General features: G+C 48.4%; 2 protein-coding genes across 5 annotated transcripts; one reads left to right on the top strand and one right to left on the bottom strand.

Annotated features, from left to right (window-relative positions):
* Window positions 1-301: 301 nt before the first annotated feature.
* Retreg2 (reticulophagy regulator family member 2) lies at window positions 302-12515 on the bottom strand. Of its 2 annotated transcripts, XM_020170803.2 has the most exons (10): window positions 12244-12515; window positions 11860-11966; window positions 11071-11101; window positions 10571-10706; window positions 10237-10321; window positions 9813-9956; window positions 9568-9662; window positions 9282-9417; window positions 8744-9039; window positions 302-537 (listed from the first exon to the last, which is right to left on the bottom strand). In XM_020170803.2, exons 1-10 carry the CDS (start codon window positions 12513-12515, stop codon window positions 493-495), a joined length of 1347 nt encoding a protein of 448 aa, XP_020026392.1. In that variant the 3' UTR covers window positions 302-492. The 2 variants fall into 2 exon arrangements, with proteins under 2 accessions (XP_020026392.1, XP_020026391.1); XM_020170802.2 differs by lacking the exon at window positions 302-537 and having other exon boundaries at window positions 7534-9039.
* An 82-nt stretch (window positions 12516-12597) lies between these two features.
* Cnppd1 (cyclin Pas1/PHO80 domain containing 1) lies at window positions 12598-18268 on the top strand. 3 transcript variants are annotated; one of them, XM_020170805.2, is made up of 9 exons: window positions 12598-12739; window positions 13951-14038; window positions 14486-14594; window positions 15243-15324; window positions 15472-15592; window positions 15677-15805; window positions 16328-16389; window positions 16708-16825; window positions 17041-18268. In XM_020170805.2, the coding sequence occupies exons 2-9, from the start codon at window positions 13970-13972 to the stop codon at window positions 17575-17577; spliced, it is 1227 nt and encodes a 408-aa protein (XP_020026394.2). In that variant the 5' UTR covers window positions 12598-12739; window positions 13951-13969; the 3' UTR covers window positions 17578-18268. The 3 variants fall into 3 exon arrangements, with proteins under 3 accessions (XP_020026394.2, XP_020026393.2, XP_020026396.2); XM_020170804.2 differs by lacking the exon at window positions 12598-12739 and adding an exon at window positions 12770-12911; XM_020170807.2 differs by lacking the exon at window positions 12598-12739 and adding an exon at window positions 12951-13718.
* Window positions 18269-18303: the final 35 nt, after the last annotated feature.

The raw sequence follows: 18303 nt of genomic DNA, 5'->3' as shown, positions 1-18303 counted from the left end.
CAAGCCTGCTTTCATGCATCAGATGGAAGCTGTTTCTCAGTCTTACCTCCTGACAACCTTCTAGGTTGCTTTTGTTTCCCGTCAGCAATAGCCTCATCTTCCAGGGAAACTGAAGTGGTCCCTTGACGTGCAAACCAAACCCCTAGTGGCTTTGAGTCTATAATCACAGTCTCCAGTCCCTCCCCGGGCCCTGGGGATAGCCAACTTTCAGGTGCCTGACCTTGGTCTTGAGTGAATCAGAGTGGGCCAGTGGAAAGCAGACACAGATGCAAATGCCAGGGAGTGAGGAGTGAGAATGGAGAATTACAAATGCTTTTTTTTTTTTTTTTTTTTGGTGGAACTGGGGTTAGAACTCAGAGCTTGCACCTTGCTAGGCAGGCAATCTACCACTTGAGCCACTCCTCCAGCCCAAAGGGGAAGTTAAAGTACATGATAAAAATGTCCCACAATAGGTGATGGCCTTGGTTCTCCAGGTGTGTTGGTGCCACATCTTCAAAGCTGTATATCTTGGCTGACATGTTTACTTCTCAGAGATACCTAGTTGAATTGAAAAATAAAGGATGTTAACCTTGGGCTCTCTAGCATGTAGACAAAGTGGGGAGAATGTCAGTTTAATTAACAAGCAAAGTAAACTGGCTAGAACGCAAGCTAGCTACACCAAAAGTTTTTCCCTTTTGTAGTCCAGGTAACATTTTTCCCACTGTCAATTTGTTCCCTCCATTTCTAGGGAAAAGGGGTATTGTAATCATCTTACTGCTTACTGCCTTTAGCTAATTCGTGGGCCCAAGTAAGGAGTCAGTGTTCATCAGTAAAAGCAGTTTTTAAGTCCCCATTACAAGCCGTCTTAAAAACAAAAAAAGTAAAATTGTTTAATACTTTTGAAAACCAAATATAAATTTTTACCATATAAAAGTAATATTTTAAAATAAGAAACTAAGCATCAGTAAAATGAAGATGTAATCATAACTGAACACAAAATATTTGCTTAAAAAAAAATAATGGTCTTGCTGGTGGCTCAAACCTGTAATGGTAGCTACTCAGGAGGCAGAGATGGAGAGAATCAAGGTTTGAGGCCAGCCTGGGAAAAAGTTTGCGAGACCCTATTTCAAAAATACCCAACACAAAAAAGGGTTGGTAGAGTGGCTCAAGTGCTAGAGTGCCTAACAAATGTAAAGTCCTGAGTTCAATCCCCAGTACTATAAAAAAAAAAAAAATGGCCTCTTAAAGGAAATATTAAGGCTGTCGCAAGGTTACAGTTGTACTTTTTTGCACATTTTCCTAACTGCTAACAATGCTCTTCCTAGTATTATGTTACTCTGGAGAATCATGAGATGTTTGTATCTAACTTCATATTTAATTCTCTGCCTCTTCTTTTTGTCTTTTTATTTTTAATTAATTTTTTTTTTGAGACCACTCTCACTTTGTCGTTCAGTCTGGCTTCAAAGTCACCATCTTTCCTCCTCAGCCTCAGCCTCCTAAGTGCTGGAATTATAAGCATGTACCACTACACCAGCTAATTAGTTCTCTGGCTCTTTTTTGCTGAAATAATCTCATCTCATGTTTGATAACTTCGAAGAGATAATTTTGAACATTTTTTGTTGTTTCTCTGCATGGATATGATTTGTGGGTTTTTTTATCTTAAATTTCTGGTGAGTTCTAGTTTTTGTTTCTCAGGGACCATTTCTGGTTTGTATTCATCAGCTTTAATTTCATTGAACATAGATTGAGATTCTGATGCAGAGAACCCAAATTAATTTTTAATGTTCTGTTCCCAGGTCTACTTAAGAGTCTTTGAAACAGACTATTGCAATAGAATTAGAAGCTTCATTTGTTCACTGGCATTTTTTTTCTTCTCCTGAACTCTATAACATTTTCTAAACAAACCTTTGTGCATTCAAATTTTTATGCAGTTATACTTCACCTATATTTCAGATTTTACCTCAACTAAAATTTTATTTTGGTACTTTAGGTGTAAATTTTTTTTTTTTTTTTGCAGGTACTGGGTTTGAACTCAAGGGGCCTCACACTTGCTAGGAACATGCTCTTACCACCTGAGTCACTCAGCCAGCCCCCTATTAATTTAAAATGTGAGAATATGTGGGAAAGTCAGAATTCTGAGAAACAGGACTGGGGAAGTGACTCAGGTGGTAGAGCACCTACCTAGCAAGTGTGAGGCCCTGAGTTCAAACCCCAGAACCGCCACACACAAAAAAAGAAAACAAACAAAAAAGAATACTGAAAACCAGTATTGTGATCACAACCAGCTATGTGACTTCAGACAAGTCATTTCTTCTCACCAAGCCCTCAATTCCCTCATCTGTAAAGTGGAGGTGTATGGTTTCTTATGTGTGAGTGCAGCAGTAAAGATTGAATAAAGTGATGCATGTAAAACACTTAGTTCTGGGACTGACATATATACTAAATAATTTAACAATTGTATATTATTAGTTGTTTGTATATTTCTTGAGTTATTTCTAAATTTGGTCATTTCTTGTGTAAATATATTGTCGTTACTGGGGTTTGAACTCAGAGCCTACACTTTGAACCACTCCACTATCTCCCTTTCATGATTTTTTTTTTTTTTTTTTTTGAGATAGGACCTCAAAAACTATTTGCCTGGGCTGGCTTTGAACCAAGATCCTCCTGATCTTTGCTTCCTGAGAAACTTGGATTACAGGTGTGAGCTGAGCCACTGGTGCTGGGCTCTCAGAAGATTTCTTGATCATATCAGGGAGCTTGAATTTATAACTCATAAAAGAGCCTTTGGTTAATATTAAATAGCAGAAAGCTCATCAAATTTGTATTTTAAAATAATCTAAGGGCTGAAAATATAGCTCAGTGGTAGAGAGCAAGCTTAGCATGCTTGAAGCCCTGGGTTCAATCTTAGGGACCAAATTTTAAAAAAGTAATCTAGACATTTTATTGGGCGTAAATTTTGGATAGGGGGGCAATAATATGGGCAAGAAAACTGTGAAGAAACGGGAAGGGTGTGAATCAGGGCTGTGATGAAGGTGGCAAAGTCATGACCTGATTAGAACATTAAACTGGCAGCAACTGGAGTCCATTTGGTGTGGTATGAGTGAGAAATAGGCCATCTTGGTTGGGGGTACCAATAAACAAGATGGGAAACACAGAAAAAGCCTTCTGTCTGGGAGAGGTGGGAGGTGGAATGCAAAGTGAAAAAAAAAAAAGAATTTCAGAGCCAGGCCCTGGTGGCTCCCGTCTATAATCCTAGCTGCTCAGCAGGCAGAGATCAGGAGGATTGAGGTTGGGAGTCAGCCCTAGTAAATAGTTTGCAAGACCCTATCTCAAAAAAAACTACCACAAAAAAGGGCTGGCAGAGTGGGTCAAGCAGTAGAGTGCCTACCTAGCAACCCTGAGGCCGAGTTAAAGCCCCAGTTCTACCAAAAAAAAAAAAAAACAAAAAAAGGAATGCAGTTTTTGATCTATTGAGCAGAAGGTCCCTATAGACATTCAAATGGAGATGCCTAGTTGGAAGTTCTGGGAAAGAAGCTGAGCTAAGATTTAGAAGTTATCACCATGTAAGTGGGAACCACATGGGTGAATATGTGAAACTGTCCTGGGTTCAATCTTGGGGATCAAATTTAAAAAAATCTAGACATTCTGTTGGGTGTAAATTTTGGATGGGGGCAAGAATATGGCCAAGAAAACTGTGAAGGGGTTGGGGATTTAGCTTAGTGGAATAGCACTTGCCTGGCAAGTACAAGGCCCTGAGTTTGGTCCCCAGCACCAAAGAAAAAAAAAAAAGAAGGAAAAAAAGAAAACTGGGAAGAAAATGGGAAGGGTGTGAATCAGGGCTGTGATGGAGGCAGCACAGTCATGATTAGGACATCCAACTGGCAGCAACTGGAGTCCATTTGATGTGGTATGAGGGAGCAGAGCACAAAGAAACACCAGCCAGACACACCCAACAATGTACCCACAATTAAGGGAGCAGGTGAAGGGAAGTCCAGACTTTAGTTGGACACTAAGACCAAATGACGTGATAGTATATTGCCCTTCCATGATAAGGTTATGCTTAGAATCACTGCCTTAGATCATTGTGCCTTTAAAGATCATTTGGAGCCAGGGTGCAGTGGCTCATGCCAATAATCCTAGCTACTTGGGATGCTGAAATTGGGCGGATCACAGTTCCTGGCCAGATAGGGCAAAAAAAATGTTTACAAGACCCTCACCCCAATGGAAAAAAGCATGGTGGTGCATGCCTGTCATCCCAGCTAAGGCAGGAAGCCTAACATAGGATCATGGTCCAGGCTGGCCTTGGCAAAAAGCAAGACCCTATCTCCAAAGCAACCAGAACAGAGGGGTGGAGGCATGGTTCAACTGCCTCATAAGTATGAAGCCCTTAGTTCAAACCTCAGTACCACCAAAAATAAACAAACAAACATAAAAAACACCAAAATCAAAAACAAAAGGTCACTTGGGGGCTGGGGGGTGTAGCTCAGTGGTTATCTTGCCCTGGGCACAGGAAAATAAAAAAGATCACTTAAATCTATTCTTTTTTGCCCGGTGTGATGGTGGTACACAACTGTAACCCCAGCACTCAGGAGACTGAGGCAGGGGACTAAGAGCTTGAGTCTAGTACAGGCTACAGCAATAAGACGCTGTCTCAAAAAACCAAAACAGGACAAAAAAGTCTATTCTGTTTCATAGTGGTCCTTAATCAGAAAACTAAACTGCACCTAGCACTATGAGCTACGTAAAAGTTTAACTTCTGCTCTCTGAGGTCCTACCAGCAAAGCTTCAAAGCTTAAAGGCAGCTGTCATGATCCAACTCAGCTCTCTTTTTGGATTAAAAACTCCCAGTTCCTTTAAGAGTTCTTCCTATGCTAATTTTTAGCCTTCATCTCTAGTGGTCACATTTGCAATCTGTCAGTAGATATAGGAAGTGACCCTTTGACAGCATTCTAACTTGCTCACAGTACTGAAGAAATATTGTCTTCCTTCTTTTTCTGTTTATTTGTTTTTGGTTCATCCCAGACTGACCTCGAACTCATGATCCTCCTACTTCAGCTTCACTAATGCTGGAATTACAGGCAGGCACCACCATGCCAAGCTACCTTCTTTTTGAATACTCCATTTTGGTTTTTGTTTTTGCAGTACTAGGGCTTGAACTCAGGGCCTACACCTTGACCCACTCCACCAGCCCTTTTTTGTGATGGATGTTTTTCAAGATTTTTTTTTTTTTTGAGCTATTTTGCCTGGGCTGGCTTTGAACTGCGATCCTCTTGATCTCTGTCTCCTGAGTAGCTAGGATTACAGGCATGAATCACTGGTGCCTGGCTAAAGGTTACATTTCCAACAAGGCAAACTAAAATTAAATTTATGAATGGGCAAGTTACACTATCAGCTATAAAGTACACTGTTCCCTTCCTCAACATGTATATGTAACCCACTCTTTCTCCCCCCACAAACTCTTTTGTTTGGGTGGGAATTGGAGTTTGCCTCAGGGCCTTGCACTTGGCATTCTACCACTTGAGCCAAACTCCTAGCCCAGTTTGTTTAGTTTCCAGGTAGGGTATCCTGTTTTTTCCCCACTAGGGTCAGCCTGGATCACAATCCTCCTACTTCTGCTTCTCTCATGGCTGAGATGACAGGCACTCCACCAAGCCTAAATTTTTTGAGATGGGGTGTGTGTGGGGTCTTGCTAACGTTTTGCCAGTGCTGGCCTTGAATCATGATCCTGCTGATCTCAGCCTCTGGAGTAGCTAGAATTACAGGCATTAGCCACTAAGTCTGGTGGCTTTTTTTTTTTTTTTTAAGATAGGGTCTTACTATGTAGCCCAAGCTGGCCTTGAACTCACCATCCTCCTTCCTCAGCCTACCAAGTGCAGGGATTGTAAATATGAGCTATCACACCCAGCTCCCAACCTACACTTTATATGATTGGCTTCTGTGTAACCTAATTGTAGGTTTCACATTTCTGCTTATTTTTCTTGCACTCACAGGAAAAGCTTTCCTCTTGTGCCTTCCATCACTGGGCACTAAGTGGCCAAGACACCAGATGGTAGAAAAAATCAAAGATAAACATGTAAGAGCAACCATTGGCCTAGGAACCACCAACCTATGATTTTTTTTTTTTTATTGCTATACCTTCTAATTCTATCCTCAACCTGAGATTAATACGGGAAAGGATTAAGGTAGAGTATTTGGGCAACCATTATTTTTGATTGGTTAACTCTATTTTCTGGTATTGTTTATTGATTAGAATTGTTTTTCCATTCTCTTTTGAGTTCTATAATTAGTTCATGTTCCTTCAGTGACACAGGATGGGATCTGTTAACCGATTCAGGCAAATGTTAAAAAAATGGAAAATCCTCACTTAGGAGAGATGGCATAGGAGTCGACGTCAAAAAAGATAGGCAGGCAGCAGGTGTGGTTCAAGAGGTTGAGTGCTTGCCTTGCATGCAGGAGGGGCTGGGTTCAATCCCAGAAAACCCCAAGCCCTCAAAAAAAAAAAGACAGGATATGTTGCCATATGGTACTTGCAGCTGAAGGCTGAGGACATGAACTCATCAAGGAGACCATCTGCTCAGTTCTGGGCTTTGTTTCCCAAAAGGGGGAAGGACTGCCAAGAGTTCACCCTTTATGAAACCAGTATTAGATTGGTTCTCCATAGTTCTCACATCCTTGAGCGTCTTTTTTTTTTTTCTTGCAGTACTGGGGTTTGAACTCAGGGCCTACACCTTGAACCACCCCACCACCCCTTTTTTGTGTTGGGGTTTTTTGAGATAGGGTCTCCCTAATAATTTGTCTGGGCTGGCTTCCAACCATGATCCTCCTGATCTCTGCCTCCTGAGGAGCTAGGATTACAGGCATGAGCTACCAGTGCCTGGCTTCGTCTTCCTGTTTGTGACCTATCAATGGCTAGGTCATTGTGCATTTGTTTGCTGGAGCCAATGAGTTTACATCATGGCTTCACCATTTATTATGTCTTGTGGCCTTCAGGAAAGTTAACCTGTCTATAACATGGAATTAATAACCGGATTTATCTTAAGACTTATGAGGAAAAGACGTGAGCACATAGAAATCATTATGAATAGTACCAAGCACAGATCATACATTCAAGAAATGTTAGTTTCTTTAGTTCCCTGCCCTGAAATCAGTTGATGTAAGTATGCATTGCTTGTTTGGACTCACAAGATAAACCAGGGCTGAGTTAATTGCTAGCATGTAGATGAATGACTTCTTAAAGACAGTTATGGGTCTTGGTAACATGGTAGGAAAGTTGTTATGGCTCCACATTTCTATTGACTGGGAAGACAAGCCAATTTCCTCCTGCATACGCTTTATTCACACATGCTAAGTCTCACTAAACATATTGATTGGTCAGGGAAGATGACTGAAGAGCAGTTAGGGTTGTCATGGAATCCTTGGTTCTGGCCTTGTTTTATACCAAAGTAAATAAACAGCCGGGAGCAAGACCAAGGTGAAGGGTGTAAGGGTGAGGTGGGGACAAAGTGCAGCTTTATGGGGAGGCAGCTCATGGTGAGGCAGGCAAGCAGGCAGCAGTTCTAGCCAATCACTTTATTTTTCCAGTCAATACCTGCACAGATGCTACTATCCACTGCCTGACCCTAGTAGGGGGTCCCACCGATGGGACCAAAAGAGCAGGTTTCCTTCTTCTTCCCTAGGAGAGTTAAGAAGCCCTCACTTCAACAAGACAGCACATGCTCAGTAACCCTAGCACTTGCACAAGTGCTATATGGGATCCTGCTCTCCTGCATCATGAATGGCTGAACTCTGGCAAGGGTGCAATGCACGGTAGGAAGGCTACAGTGACCTAAGTGTCGAACTACTGGCCTGACCACCACCCCAGGTTTACTCTTTCCCTCCCAGACCAGGACCACCCTAAGTGAGGCCAGTGCCTGTGGGAAGGAAGTGGCAAAGGGTAGGGCTTGCGCTGTTAAGGACAGGACATAGTAGGGAAATAAAGCTGAGGGGAATGCGGGACAGGAGAGGGAAATTATAAAGTGCGTGAACTAAACAACCAAGTGGGACATGACGACAGAGCAGCACAGGTCCCTGAGGATAGGAGGAAAAAGAAAGGGTTAGACCTCCAGGGCTTGGGTCATAGTGGAATGAAAATAGAGATGAGGCAGGGAGGCAAGTGCAGGCTGTGGAAAGGACTTCCCTAGCCCTGTTCACGTCCACTAACCCAAATGGAAAATTATTTACAAACTTAAAACCAATCCTGGGCACGGGTACTGTACCAGTCCCAGAACAGCAAGCAGGCAGGCAGGCAGGCAGGCAGAAGGTGGGCTGGCTACTATCTGATAGCCAGGTTCCCCTGGCATTGCCCCTTCCCAGAGTGGTAGGGAAAAGAGGAATAGCTACACCTCTAGCCAGAAAGCCCTACTGTGCCTGCAGCTCCATCCCCCATGGCTCATGGCTCGAGCTTAGCCTGAGCCTCTTGGTCTGACTGTACCAGAGAATGGATGTCTGGCCCCAGGGGAGGAGGGGGTGGAGCATCAGGAGGCTTTGGGGGTGTCTCTGGTCCCAAACCCAACTCTGCATTTAGCTGCTCCAGCTCCCCCTGATCCAGCACCTCAAAGTCCTCAGTGGCAAGTGCCTCTTCTTCCTCAGGGGCAGACAAGGTTTGGGATGAGTCCTGGGGAAGAGGTGGGAGTATGGAAGGGGAGGGGATGGGAACAGGGTCACTTTCGGCAAGGCAAAGTGGGGATGAGAGGGTGCTGGGTGGAGCTGTGAGGTCACCACTCACTGCTTCTGGGCTCAGCATCTCCACTGGTCCTCCAGGAGAACACATCACCCCATCCTGAGGGGACCCTGCCCCATTGAAGTGCGTGTTCACAAAGTGAAGCGGGGATGAAAGCCGAAGCAAGGTTTCCCTGGCTGCCACATCTTCCTCGTCCTCTTCCGAGTCTAGGGCTTGCCTTGAGAGGGCCTGAGAGGTGCCTAGGAGGTCTTCAGAAGGGGCCAACTCGGCCTCATCCCCCTCTCCCAGCTCACGACTCAGGGCTTCTTCTGGTTCACTTGGCAGGCTCTGCTGGTCCAAATCTGTGCAGAGAACAGGAGATGAGCCTACTGCTCTGACTGGTGAAAACTGCCGAAGAGTCCAAGACAAGAACTTAGGACAAGGAATTCTGGGCCAGGTTTTGGTGTTAAGGTCTTTCAGGAGCTTAGGGTAGAATTAGAGGGTCAGCTCTCTCACAGAAAACATTTGTGGGAAGCTAGAGAGCTCAGGCAGTACTCCATGACAGAGAACAGGAAGATCAAGAGAATCAAAGGGCTTTTCGTACCCTCAGACACATCTGTCAGTTGTGGAGTGGTGGCCCGGGATACAGAGAAGCCTCCACTCTCCAAGATAGAGGCCTCCTCATCTGACAGCTCTGAATCTGTAATGGCCAAGGCCAGTGCTGTTTTCTTCACATCTACCTGCAGGAGCAGCATGAACACAATGGGTGAGGCTTAAGAGGTATCCAGCTCCCAATCCCCCTGGCTCCTACATCTTTAAAGCTGGTTGCTTTAAAGCAGTTAGATTTTCTCTAGCTTTCTATTTGATACCTCATCTCCCCTGGATCTTACCACTGGGGATAAGCCAGCCAGCTCCGCCTCACTTTCACTCTCTGTCTCTGCCAATGGCTCATCACCTCCTGGGGGTGCATTCCTCCCTTGTCGCTCTAGAGAAGAGCAATAAGGTAGTGACAAGGAAGGACAATGGTGGGGAACAAACATGGCCAAGGAACTGGAAATGACCTAAATTCCAGCATACTTCATGAGCAGAAGCCAAGGCCCTCCCCACCTTTCACCCTCCTGGGTTAATCTCTTACTCCTCTTGTCATGTTTGTGATGTAGGGCATCAGCTTCTGCCTTCATACTGTAGTCCAGCTGCATGAGCAAGGGCTCAAGGCGGGTGTACATCCTCTGGATCAGCTCATGATAAACGACCAGGGGCCACAGCAGAATACTCAGCACTATGGGTTAGAAAATCCACTCAGAGATTTCTATACCAATTTTCAAAAAGCCTTCATTCAACTGGTCCCTAAACAAGAAAGTCTGAAGGAAGATGAGGTCCCTTCCTGACTGTATCTACACCTCTCCTCCCCAACGACTCTTCTGCTGTTAACTGGGATATTCTATGGCATCCTTGACCTCCATAAATGGGTAACTTAGCAGAGAGAACACAGACTTCCACCTGGGTCAGTCCAGGGAAAGGAGAGGGCTTTGAAAAGGACAGGGCTAGACCCTACTCACAGACAATGTAGGAAATCATAATCCCTGGAACATAGTGTCCTAGCACAGCCAGCACAGCACAGCCAGAGCAGACTCGAGCACAGAACTGCAGGGAAGAGCACAGGGTCTATGAAAAACAGTGGGCTGAGTTATGTGCCCCACTTATCTAGGTAAGAAACTACGGTTCAGCTGGTAGAAGGATGGGTATTTCCTCTAGGAGCTCAGTGATCCAGTCTAGTCAAGAGAATGCCCAAGTCCATCAATTCAGGAAGTTTGCAATAGGCACTGCTCACATCACTCATCTCCCATATTCCGAATTGCGCGACAAACTGTTATAGGATGTGGGGGAGGTTACCTGAGCTGGATTCTGCCTCTTGTACTGCAACAGCTCTTGCAGGTGAATCTGGAAGGTGAGCCAGCTCTCAGCCAGGTATCTGCACAACTCGGGCACACTCAGCAGGTGCGGCCGGGCGCCTGACCCCGCACCCTCACTGGGGAGACATGACATGACCCCTGGAGGCCTCAGAGACCAGTTTCCTAGGCACTCAAATCCCTTTGAAACTACTGATGAGATCTTCAGTCTAAAGAAGGAGAAAAGCCCACCTCCCCAAGGGAGGCTGTCCTGGTGCGGGGAAGCAAAACCCCAGGGCACCCAACCCTCTGACTTAAAAGGAGCTTACACACAGCTAGCTCCTGCATACAAGCCTAGGACCAACCACACTCTGTGGCTTGCTGCCTGTCCTTTCTCTATGCTGGGGCCTATGCCTACACAAACGTCAGCATCGCTCCATTTACTTGCATCAGCAAACAAGACTGGATTTGGGCGTCTGACTTTAAGAGATGGCCAGTACTCACCTGTCAGAGTGTGGATCCTCAGGGGACGATGCTATAGAGAGAGGAGGGGAGACAAATTACTTAGTAGGAACAATGGAAGACTCTTCCCAAGGTAGAAAGAATTGTCTCTCCTCTGCTGCCCCAGAGCACTTTTTTCAGATACCAACAGGATGTATTACAAAGGTATCTGTCTCCTTCTTGAGACTTAAAACTTTTTTTAAAGGCAGGTCTTGCACTTGCTTGACAGGCACCCTACCACTTGGGCCACTTCACCAGCTCTTAGACTTGACAATTCTCAGAGTAATTACACCTTATCCACGTTTATATTCCAAGCAATTCACACACAGCCTGGTACCTAGTTCCTCCAAAATGCATATCAACTAAGTACATGGAAAACAAGAAAAACAATGAGTATATAAGTTCCATCACAAGTAAATCACGACCATAATTATGTAATATGCACTGACACACTTAATCCGCAGCTCTTTATGGAGTAAATTCTATCATCCCTGTTAGATGTGAAAACGGTGAGGAAGCAACTCTTTGTAAGGTCACACATGTGGTTAAGTGGCAGGGTAGGGAACGGAACCCAGACAGTCTGGCTACATACTCCACAGTCTTAACCACTATACCCACAGAAACGTTAATTTGGGGATGGGGCAATTCTTGTTTTGGATAATTTCCTAAAGTGGGGATGGAAAGTGGAGAGTGTACCTGGGAGGCTAGTAGTTTGCTATATATTCCCCTCACTGTTCAACCCCACCCAAGTATAAAGCAAGAGCACAACTGGTGCTTGCTAAATGAACTCACCTGAAACGTCAGGGAGGAAGCGAGGCTGCCAGAGATCCAGCAGAAAATAGGCCAAAAGTGAGATGCTGAGCAGGAAAAAGGGCCGGAGGGACGACGAAGACAGCAACCTTAGGGAGAGACAGGCATCTCAGCAGGGAGTGGGCGAGAAAGGTTCCAGCGTCCATCGCAAAAGGCGGAAGGTGCCCACAAATGGAGAAACAGCCTTCCAGGCCTAAGTCGCAACCCAGAGACGGAAGAATAGGGCAACCTGGGCGGACGGCAGCCTTCAAAACCTGGGGGACGGACCATTCCCCCAAACCAAATGACAACCCAGAAAGAACAACTGTGCTCCCGGTCCTCCCGCCCCCGCTCTCCCCGGCCCCGCCCCTCCTTCGCGGCCGTTACCAGAAGAGGCCGTTGAGCGCGGCCGCCGTGACCAGGCTGTGCAGCGGTTTCTCCCACACCAGCAGCCGCTGCGTCGCCGCCAGCACCGCCTCCCAGCCGCGAAGCCGCAGCCATAGGGTTGTGGCCAGACGTCCCACTGCCTCGGCCGTGGCCGCCTCCTCCTCCGCTTCGCCGGTAGCCTCACTCATGCCGAGGCTCAGACCGAGGCCCAGGCCCAGCCCCGAGGCCCCACCCGCGCCAGTGTTACCACCGCCGCCGCCGCCGCTCGCCATAACCCCGCCGCAGCCGCTGCCCGAGCTCGCGAGGAGCCAGGGCTGCGCGGCCGCCGCCGGGGGCGCGTCAAGCGGGAGGGGGCGCACGCAGAGGAGAGCAGAGCTTGCGGACGGGCGTCACGTGACAGCGGAGCGCCGAGCCCGTCACGTGATGCGGCCTAACCACCTGGTAGGGGCGGCCTGCGCGTGCGCGCTGGCGGCTGCTGGGATCTGAACGTACACAGGTGCGTGTTGTGGCTGCCGGAGTAGTGACCCTGCTCCAGGGTCCAGATGGCTCCCCTTCTTTTCTCTCCCAGTGTTGTCCTGGCGGCTAGGGAGTCCGGTGCTGGCCTGGGTCCTCCGTGTAACCCCGGCTGCCGGGGCAGGAAGTGGGCTTCCTAACGCTCAGTATCCCGGGTACGAACTGCTGCTTGGGACGGGCGGTGGCAGCCCCATTACTCAGTCATTGACGCACTGGTCCTTCCAGTCCCCTCCCCTCAGCGGGTAAACAAACACCAGCGCGTGACCTGCTTGAAAGCAGCTTCACCCACTCAGAAAAGTTGTGTCTTTACCTTCCGTAAATTTCCCCACCTACACCGCTCAGCGTTCCTTCTGCCCCAATCCTCCAGCGTGAGACTGGGGCGGGAGGTTTTTGGAAAAATCTTGTTTAGATAATGTTTATTTTGGGGGCTGGGACATGTTAACATCATTTTTAAGGCTTAAAGCATTTGATTGCGGGAGTAACCCTGCAAGATACAGTACGTTTAACAAGGTTTAGAAGAATTTCAATTTTCTAAAAGGTTCAATAGTGAAAAGTAAATTTCCCTTCCACCTTGTCCACAGTTCTCCCCTTGGTCCGTTTCTCGCGTGTTTTCAGACGTTTATGTACATTGGTGACTGCGTGTGCATCTCCCCTTCTAGAAAACGCGCTGTGCTGCCTTTCCTTTTATTCACGATAATATCTACATTGCTGTGAGATCTGCCTGGCTCGTAAGCCAGTGCAGCGTGGTCCCCTAGGAACTGTCCCCATTTCTCAGATGAGGGTGCCTGGGGCTGAGCTCTGTGACTTGGTCGGGCTGGGTGGCGGAAGGCTGGGGCCTAGCACTTCCTGCAAGCGCTGACTCGTCGGCGACACGCCCGGCGTGTAAACGCGCGGCGGACGCAGCCCGGGCGGATTACGCGCCTGGCAATCGAGCCTGAGCCTCAGCCTCAGCTCACTCCGAGGTGAGCGTCGGGTCTCCGGCCCCGCCGCGCCGCGCCTCCGGCCCCGCCGCGCCGCGCCCGGGGCGGAACAGAAAGAGGCGCCCGTGTGCCGGGGCCCCGCCTGCCGCGGCGGGCGTGAAGCGGGGGGGCTGTGCGGGCGAGGGCGGTGGCCGGCTGCGGGAAGGCAGGTGGACGAGCCGGTGAGGACGGCTGCCGGCCGCTTACAACTCCTTCCTCCGTTCCACCTTCGCAGGGCGACGGCTGGCCGCGCGATGGACCTGGCCGGGCTCCTACTGGACGAAGAAGGCACCTTCTCCCTCACCGGCTTCCAGGACTTCACGGTGAGCGCGCAGCCCGCCCCCTTCCCCAGCCTCCAGACGTCGGGAGCCGGGACCCTGGGCGCTCCCCTCCCGGCCCGAGCTGACCGCGAGCTCGCTTGCTTGCCGTGCCGGGGGTTGGGTGGCAGCCGCCGGAGCAGTGCCTACGCAAGGCCCTGGCCGTTTGGGCCCGGAGGCCGAGCCGCGGGGTATAGGAAGGGAAATAGGGTGGCTACGCTGAGGGTCCTTCTAAGAGACATTCTCCCCGGGAGCCCTTGGAGAGGCGGGGCGTTGTCCTTCCTCCTTTGGACCCTGTCAGCCAACAATTCAGAGAAGTCCGGGATCGGGCATCGTCCCACTGGCAGCGGCTGGCCTTCTGCTCTGCACCCGCCTTGTAGCCCCAAGCCAAGATAAGATCTCTATCATCTCTTCCCTGCCCTTTATCCTCCACCGCCCCCTGCCCTGTTTCAGTTCCTCCCAGGACACCAGAAGCTGAGTGCTCGGATCCGAAGGAGACTGTACTATGGCTGGGATTGGGACCCTGACTGCAGCCTGGAGGAGCTCTCCAGCCCTGTGGCAGGTTGGCAGCCTTGTATGACTGGGCAAGTGAGAAGCAGGAGAATGGGGTTACCAACAGTCACCCATATGCCTGGAGGTTTATCCTCTGAGCTGCTCTGTCTCATTATAATTACTCATTGAAACTTCATTCAAGAATGCAGGCTATGTTGTGCGTTCTTTTTAGCCCCACATGAATAAAATACACCTCACAGATGGTTAGTAATCTCCCCACCACCCCCAAAATAATGCTGGATATCCAGCTAAGGACCTTACACGTGCTAAGGGAGTGTCTCCCAAGTCATACCCTGGACCTTGGTTTGTATATCAGAAACTTAATTTTCAAGGGCTATTTATCATGTTTTCCAAGTAACACACATGTTTTCCAAGTAAACAAAGCATGTTTATTTTTCACATGAACATCAGTGAAAGATAAATGTGGATAACTAACATAACTGGGGAATAAGTCTTCCTGCTAGAAAGAACTGAAATTCAAATTTGGAATGGGCTTTTGTCTCAGATTGGGAAAATTTGATCTCTTATTCTGTCATTAGGGTTTCATCTCCAAAGCCTCAGATAATACAGACCTGGGTCTTCACAGATAGCAAAGGGAATTGGTGTGTATGATGGTGAGGGTTGTTTGCTCACTTTGCCTTCCTTCTGTCCCCTGAAGACATTGCTGTGGAACTGCTCCAGAAGGCAGCCCCCAGCCCTATTCGCCGACTCCAGAAGAAATATGTAGCTCACGTGTCCCGGTAAGGTTGGAGCTGAGGGGAAGAAGGTGAGAGTATGTGGACCCTAGAGAGATGGGAATGGTTGTTTCTAAAAGACAGGGATGAGCATTGTAAGAGTCTGGAGAGCTGAAGGACCTTTGGGTCCTTACTGTCCTTTCTACTTCCCAGGGAGGCATGTATTTCTCCTTGTGCTATGATGCTAGCTCTGGTGTACATTGAACGACTTCGGCACCGAAACCCGGACTACCTGCAACATGTGTCATCCTCTGACTTGTTTCTGATCTCCATGGTAAGGCACCCCCTTCCTTCATCTCCCTAGTGACCCAGGAACCCGTGTGACCTCTACAGGACACCGCTTCTGGTTTCTCTGCAGATGGTGGCCAGTAAGTACCTGTATGATGAAGGGGAAGAGGAGGAAGTCTTTAATGACGAATGGGGAGCTGCTGGTGGTATGGCAGTGCCCACTCTTAATGCCTTGGAAAGGGGCTTCCTGAGTGCCATGGTGAGTAGCTGTTCTCTCTTTTGTTCTGGTGTCCTGGTCTGTCTGTATTTTCCTTTCATCCTCAACTGTCTGTTTGTTCTCCTGATGCCTTTTTGTTAGTCTTCCTTTTCAATACTTCCAGGATTAACAAGGAGGTTTCTGGAGTAGTAAGGCTAGTAGTGATTTCCTCCCCTATTCCTCCAAGGCCCCACAGGGCACACTGAGCCTAGGGTGTTGGGCTCTAAGTATTTGCTTCCAAACTTTCTCTGCTCCTACATGCTGAACTCTCCTTATGGACATGAACCATTCTCAGTGTTATTTTCTCTCCTCATCCTTAATGGCGAGTTTAATGTGAAACCAGGTAAGTGGTTATTAGATGAGACTTAATATGCAAAACCTCTTGGGACAATACCCAGCACGTAGTAAGTGCCAGATCAGTGTCAGTAATGGTAGTGGCTGTGGTTGTTCCCTCAGCTCTTATTCTCTGATCACTGTGGCTCACATCTGAGTTGGGTTTGTACTCTTCCTTCTTCTTACCCACAGGATTGGCGTCTCTACACTGACCCTCGGGAGATCTTTGAGGTGCTGAGCTGGCTGGAGAGTTGGTAGGTTCTAGGAATTGGGAAGAGGGGCTGAGGCATAAGTGCTAGAAGTGAGGGTCTGTGTAACTAGGGGAAAGGAGACAAGAAAAAATTGCCAGTGGTGGTTCTCAAACCCATCTACCCTTTGGGAAGGTAGAAGCAGCTCATTTAAAATACAGGTGTTGGTCTTAACCCTCAGTTTCTGGATCAGCAGGTAGCCTCGGGATCTGTATACTTAACTAGCTCCCCAGTGCTTTCTGGTGGGTCCCAAGGAGTATGAGGGTGCCCCTGGGCTGGCTGAAAAGAGATGCAGATTCCAGGTCTATCTTCCCCTTCCATCAGTGTGGCTGAGCAGCAAGGGCGGCGACGGGGCTGGTATACCTACACAGACCTGTGTGTGCTGCTGGAACAACCGACCTGGCAGCTGGCTCTGGGCTCCCTCTGCCAGCGGCTGGTAAAGGTGAGGAGGGGTTGGGAAGGAGAGGGTCTTGAGCAGGCTGGTGTTTGGGTGGAATGGTGAAAAGCAGATGTTGAAAGGCTCAGGAGATGGGGTCTGGGAATAGATGGGAAGGGGAAGGCATAGGGTGCTACAGAGAGTTCTGACATCAGAGACTCTGTGTTGTGTGTGTGTTAAAAATAATCAGCAACCTGCTGTTCTTACCTTCTCTCCTGCAGCTATCCTGCCTGTTAGCCATGGCATACATGAGCAGCATGGCCCTTGCTGTGGCATCAGTAGCTGTAATACACCAGTCCTTAGGGCTATCCTGCAGCCCACCTCCTGGCCCCCCCGACCTTGGACTGGTCTCCAAGGGCTTCTTGGAGCCCTACATACCTTCTCCGGTGCCACAGTGCCTTCCGTCTTCTGCTAACATCTCTACCTGCCTGGAAGATGACATAGGGCTTCGTTCACTCTGGGGCAGTCTTGTAGCCTCACTGACTCCCCCACCACTTCCTCCCCCAGATCCCCCTGCCCCACCTACTCTTCTCCATAACTGCCCCCTTTGCCAGAAGCTCCAGAGAGACCCTCCGACCTGCCGTGCCTGCCAACACACTAACCAATCAGTGTCCGCTGGGCCCTGGTACCACACCCATGGCCTGGCCCCATCCTGGACCTGGAGCTCAGTGGCCCCTCCAATCCCCCAGCCCCAGCAGTGTTCCCTTTTCAGTGTCATGGAGCTGGCCCGATTCAAGTCTTTCATTTTTCCAGGCTAGGTAGGGCTCTGATGACTGCATTATGAGGGTTTGGGAGTCCCTGAGAACCTGGAAGAGGAAAGTTTGATTTAGGTCCTGGCTACCTCTCTGGGTTCTTGGGTGGTCCCTTGTCCTCCTGGATAGGAGCATAAAGGGGTTGTGGGGCAGAAGGACTGAAGATCATTCACTTTCCTGGACCTCAGATGCTAACCAGTAGGCCAGGGAAGTGATGGTGCCAGGAGGTAGGCCTCAGCTTGGTGACTGGGGGCATGTCACAGATGACAAAGAAGCCTCCATCTCTCTGTCTTCCTAGTGTTCTAGACTTGGTTTTGAATTTCCTAGGATGGAAGGATAAAGGTGGGAGATAGAACAAAGTGAGGGGAGGAAGGAAACATTGACATGGGCCTGTGTGATGTCCCTGAGGTGGGAGAGTCAGGGACTGACAGTGCCAAGGTAGATGCTGCTGAGGGGAGGCTCACTGAAGGGTGCTGAAACTTTCCACACCTATCCCCTGGATGTAGTAATGGAGCCAAGAATTGATGGGGCCTTCGACCTTGACCTTTTCAAGCCTTCTAGTTCCCTGTTCCAAGGCTTCCCTTTCTTCTGATTTCTCTCTAGGTGTTCTCTTAATAGGCTTCTCCAGCCACTGCTTTGTATCCAGGTTTTTCACGCTTTTGTAGAACTGAGGTTTCAATAAACAGTTTCCATTGCATGGCCTGGCCTTTTCCTTCTGCGGCAGCCCTTGAA

This window comes from Castor canadensis, chromosome 4 (assembly GCF_047511655.1).
Source record: "Castor canadensis chromosome 4, mCasCan1.hap1v2, whole genome shotgun sequence".
Lineage (NCBI taxonomy): Eukaryota > Metazoa > Chordata > Mammalia > Rodentia > Castoridae > Castor > Castor canadensis.
The sequence above is the reverse complement of the archived record's forward strand: the minus strand, read 5'-3'. Positions and strand labels throughout refer to the sequence as shown.

Excerpts from the sequence above, each read along its gene's own strand:
- Retreg2 (XM_020170802.2), bottom strand. The coding sequence starts at position 12,515 with ATGGCGAGCGGCGGCGGCGGCGGTGGTAACACTGGCGCGGGTGGGGCC. Across the intron at positions 11,967-12,243 it reads GCGCTCAACGGCCTCTTCTG|GTTGCTGTCTTCGTCGTCCC; the intron begins GTAACGGCCGCG and ends TCTCTCCCTAAG. Across the intron at positions 10,322-10,570 it reads AGAGGCAGAATCCAGCTCAG|TTCTGTGCTCGAGTCTGCTC; the intron begins GTAACCTCCCCC and ends TCTTCCCTGCAG.
- Cnppd1 (XM_020170805.2), top strand. The coding sequence starts at position 13,970 with ATGGACCTGGCCGGGCTCCTACTGGACGAAGAAGGCACCTTCTCCCTC. Across the intron at positions 14,595-15,242 it reads GCTCTCCAGCCCTGTGGCAG|ACATTGCTGTGGAACTGCTC; the intron begins GTTGGCAGCCTT and ends TGTCCCCTGAAG. Across the intron at positions 16,826-17,040 it reads TCTGCCAGCGGCTGGTAAAG|CTATCCTGCCTGTTAGCCAT; the intron begins GTGAGGAGGGGT and ends TCTCTCCTGCAG.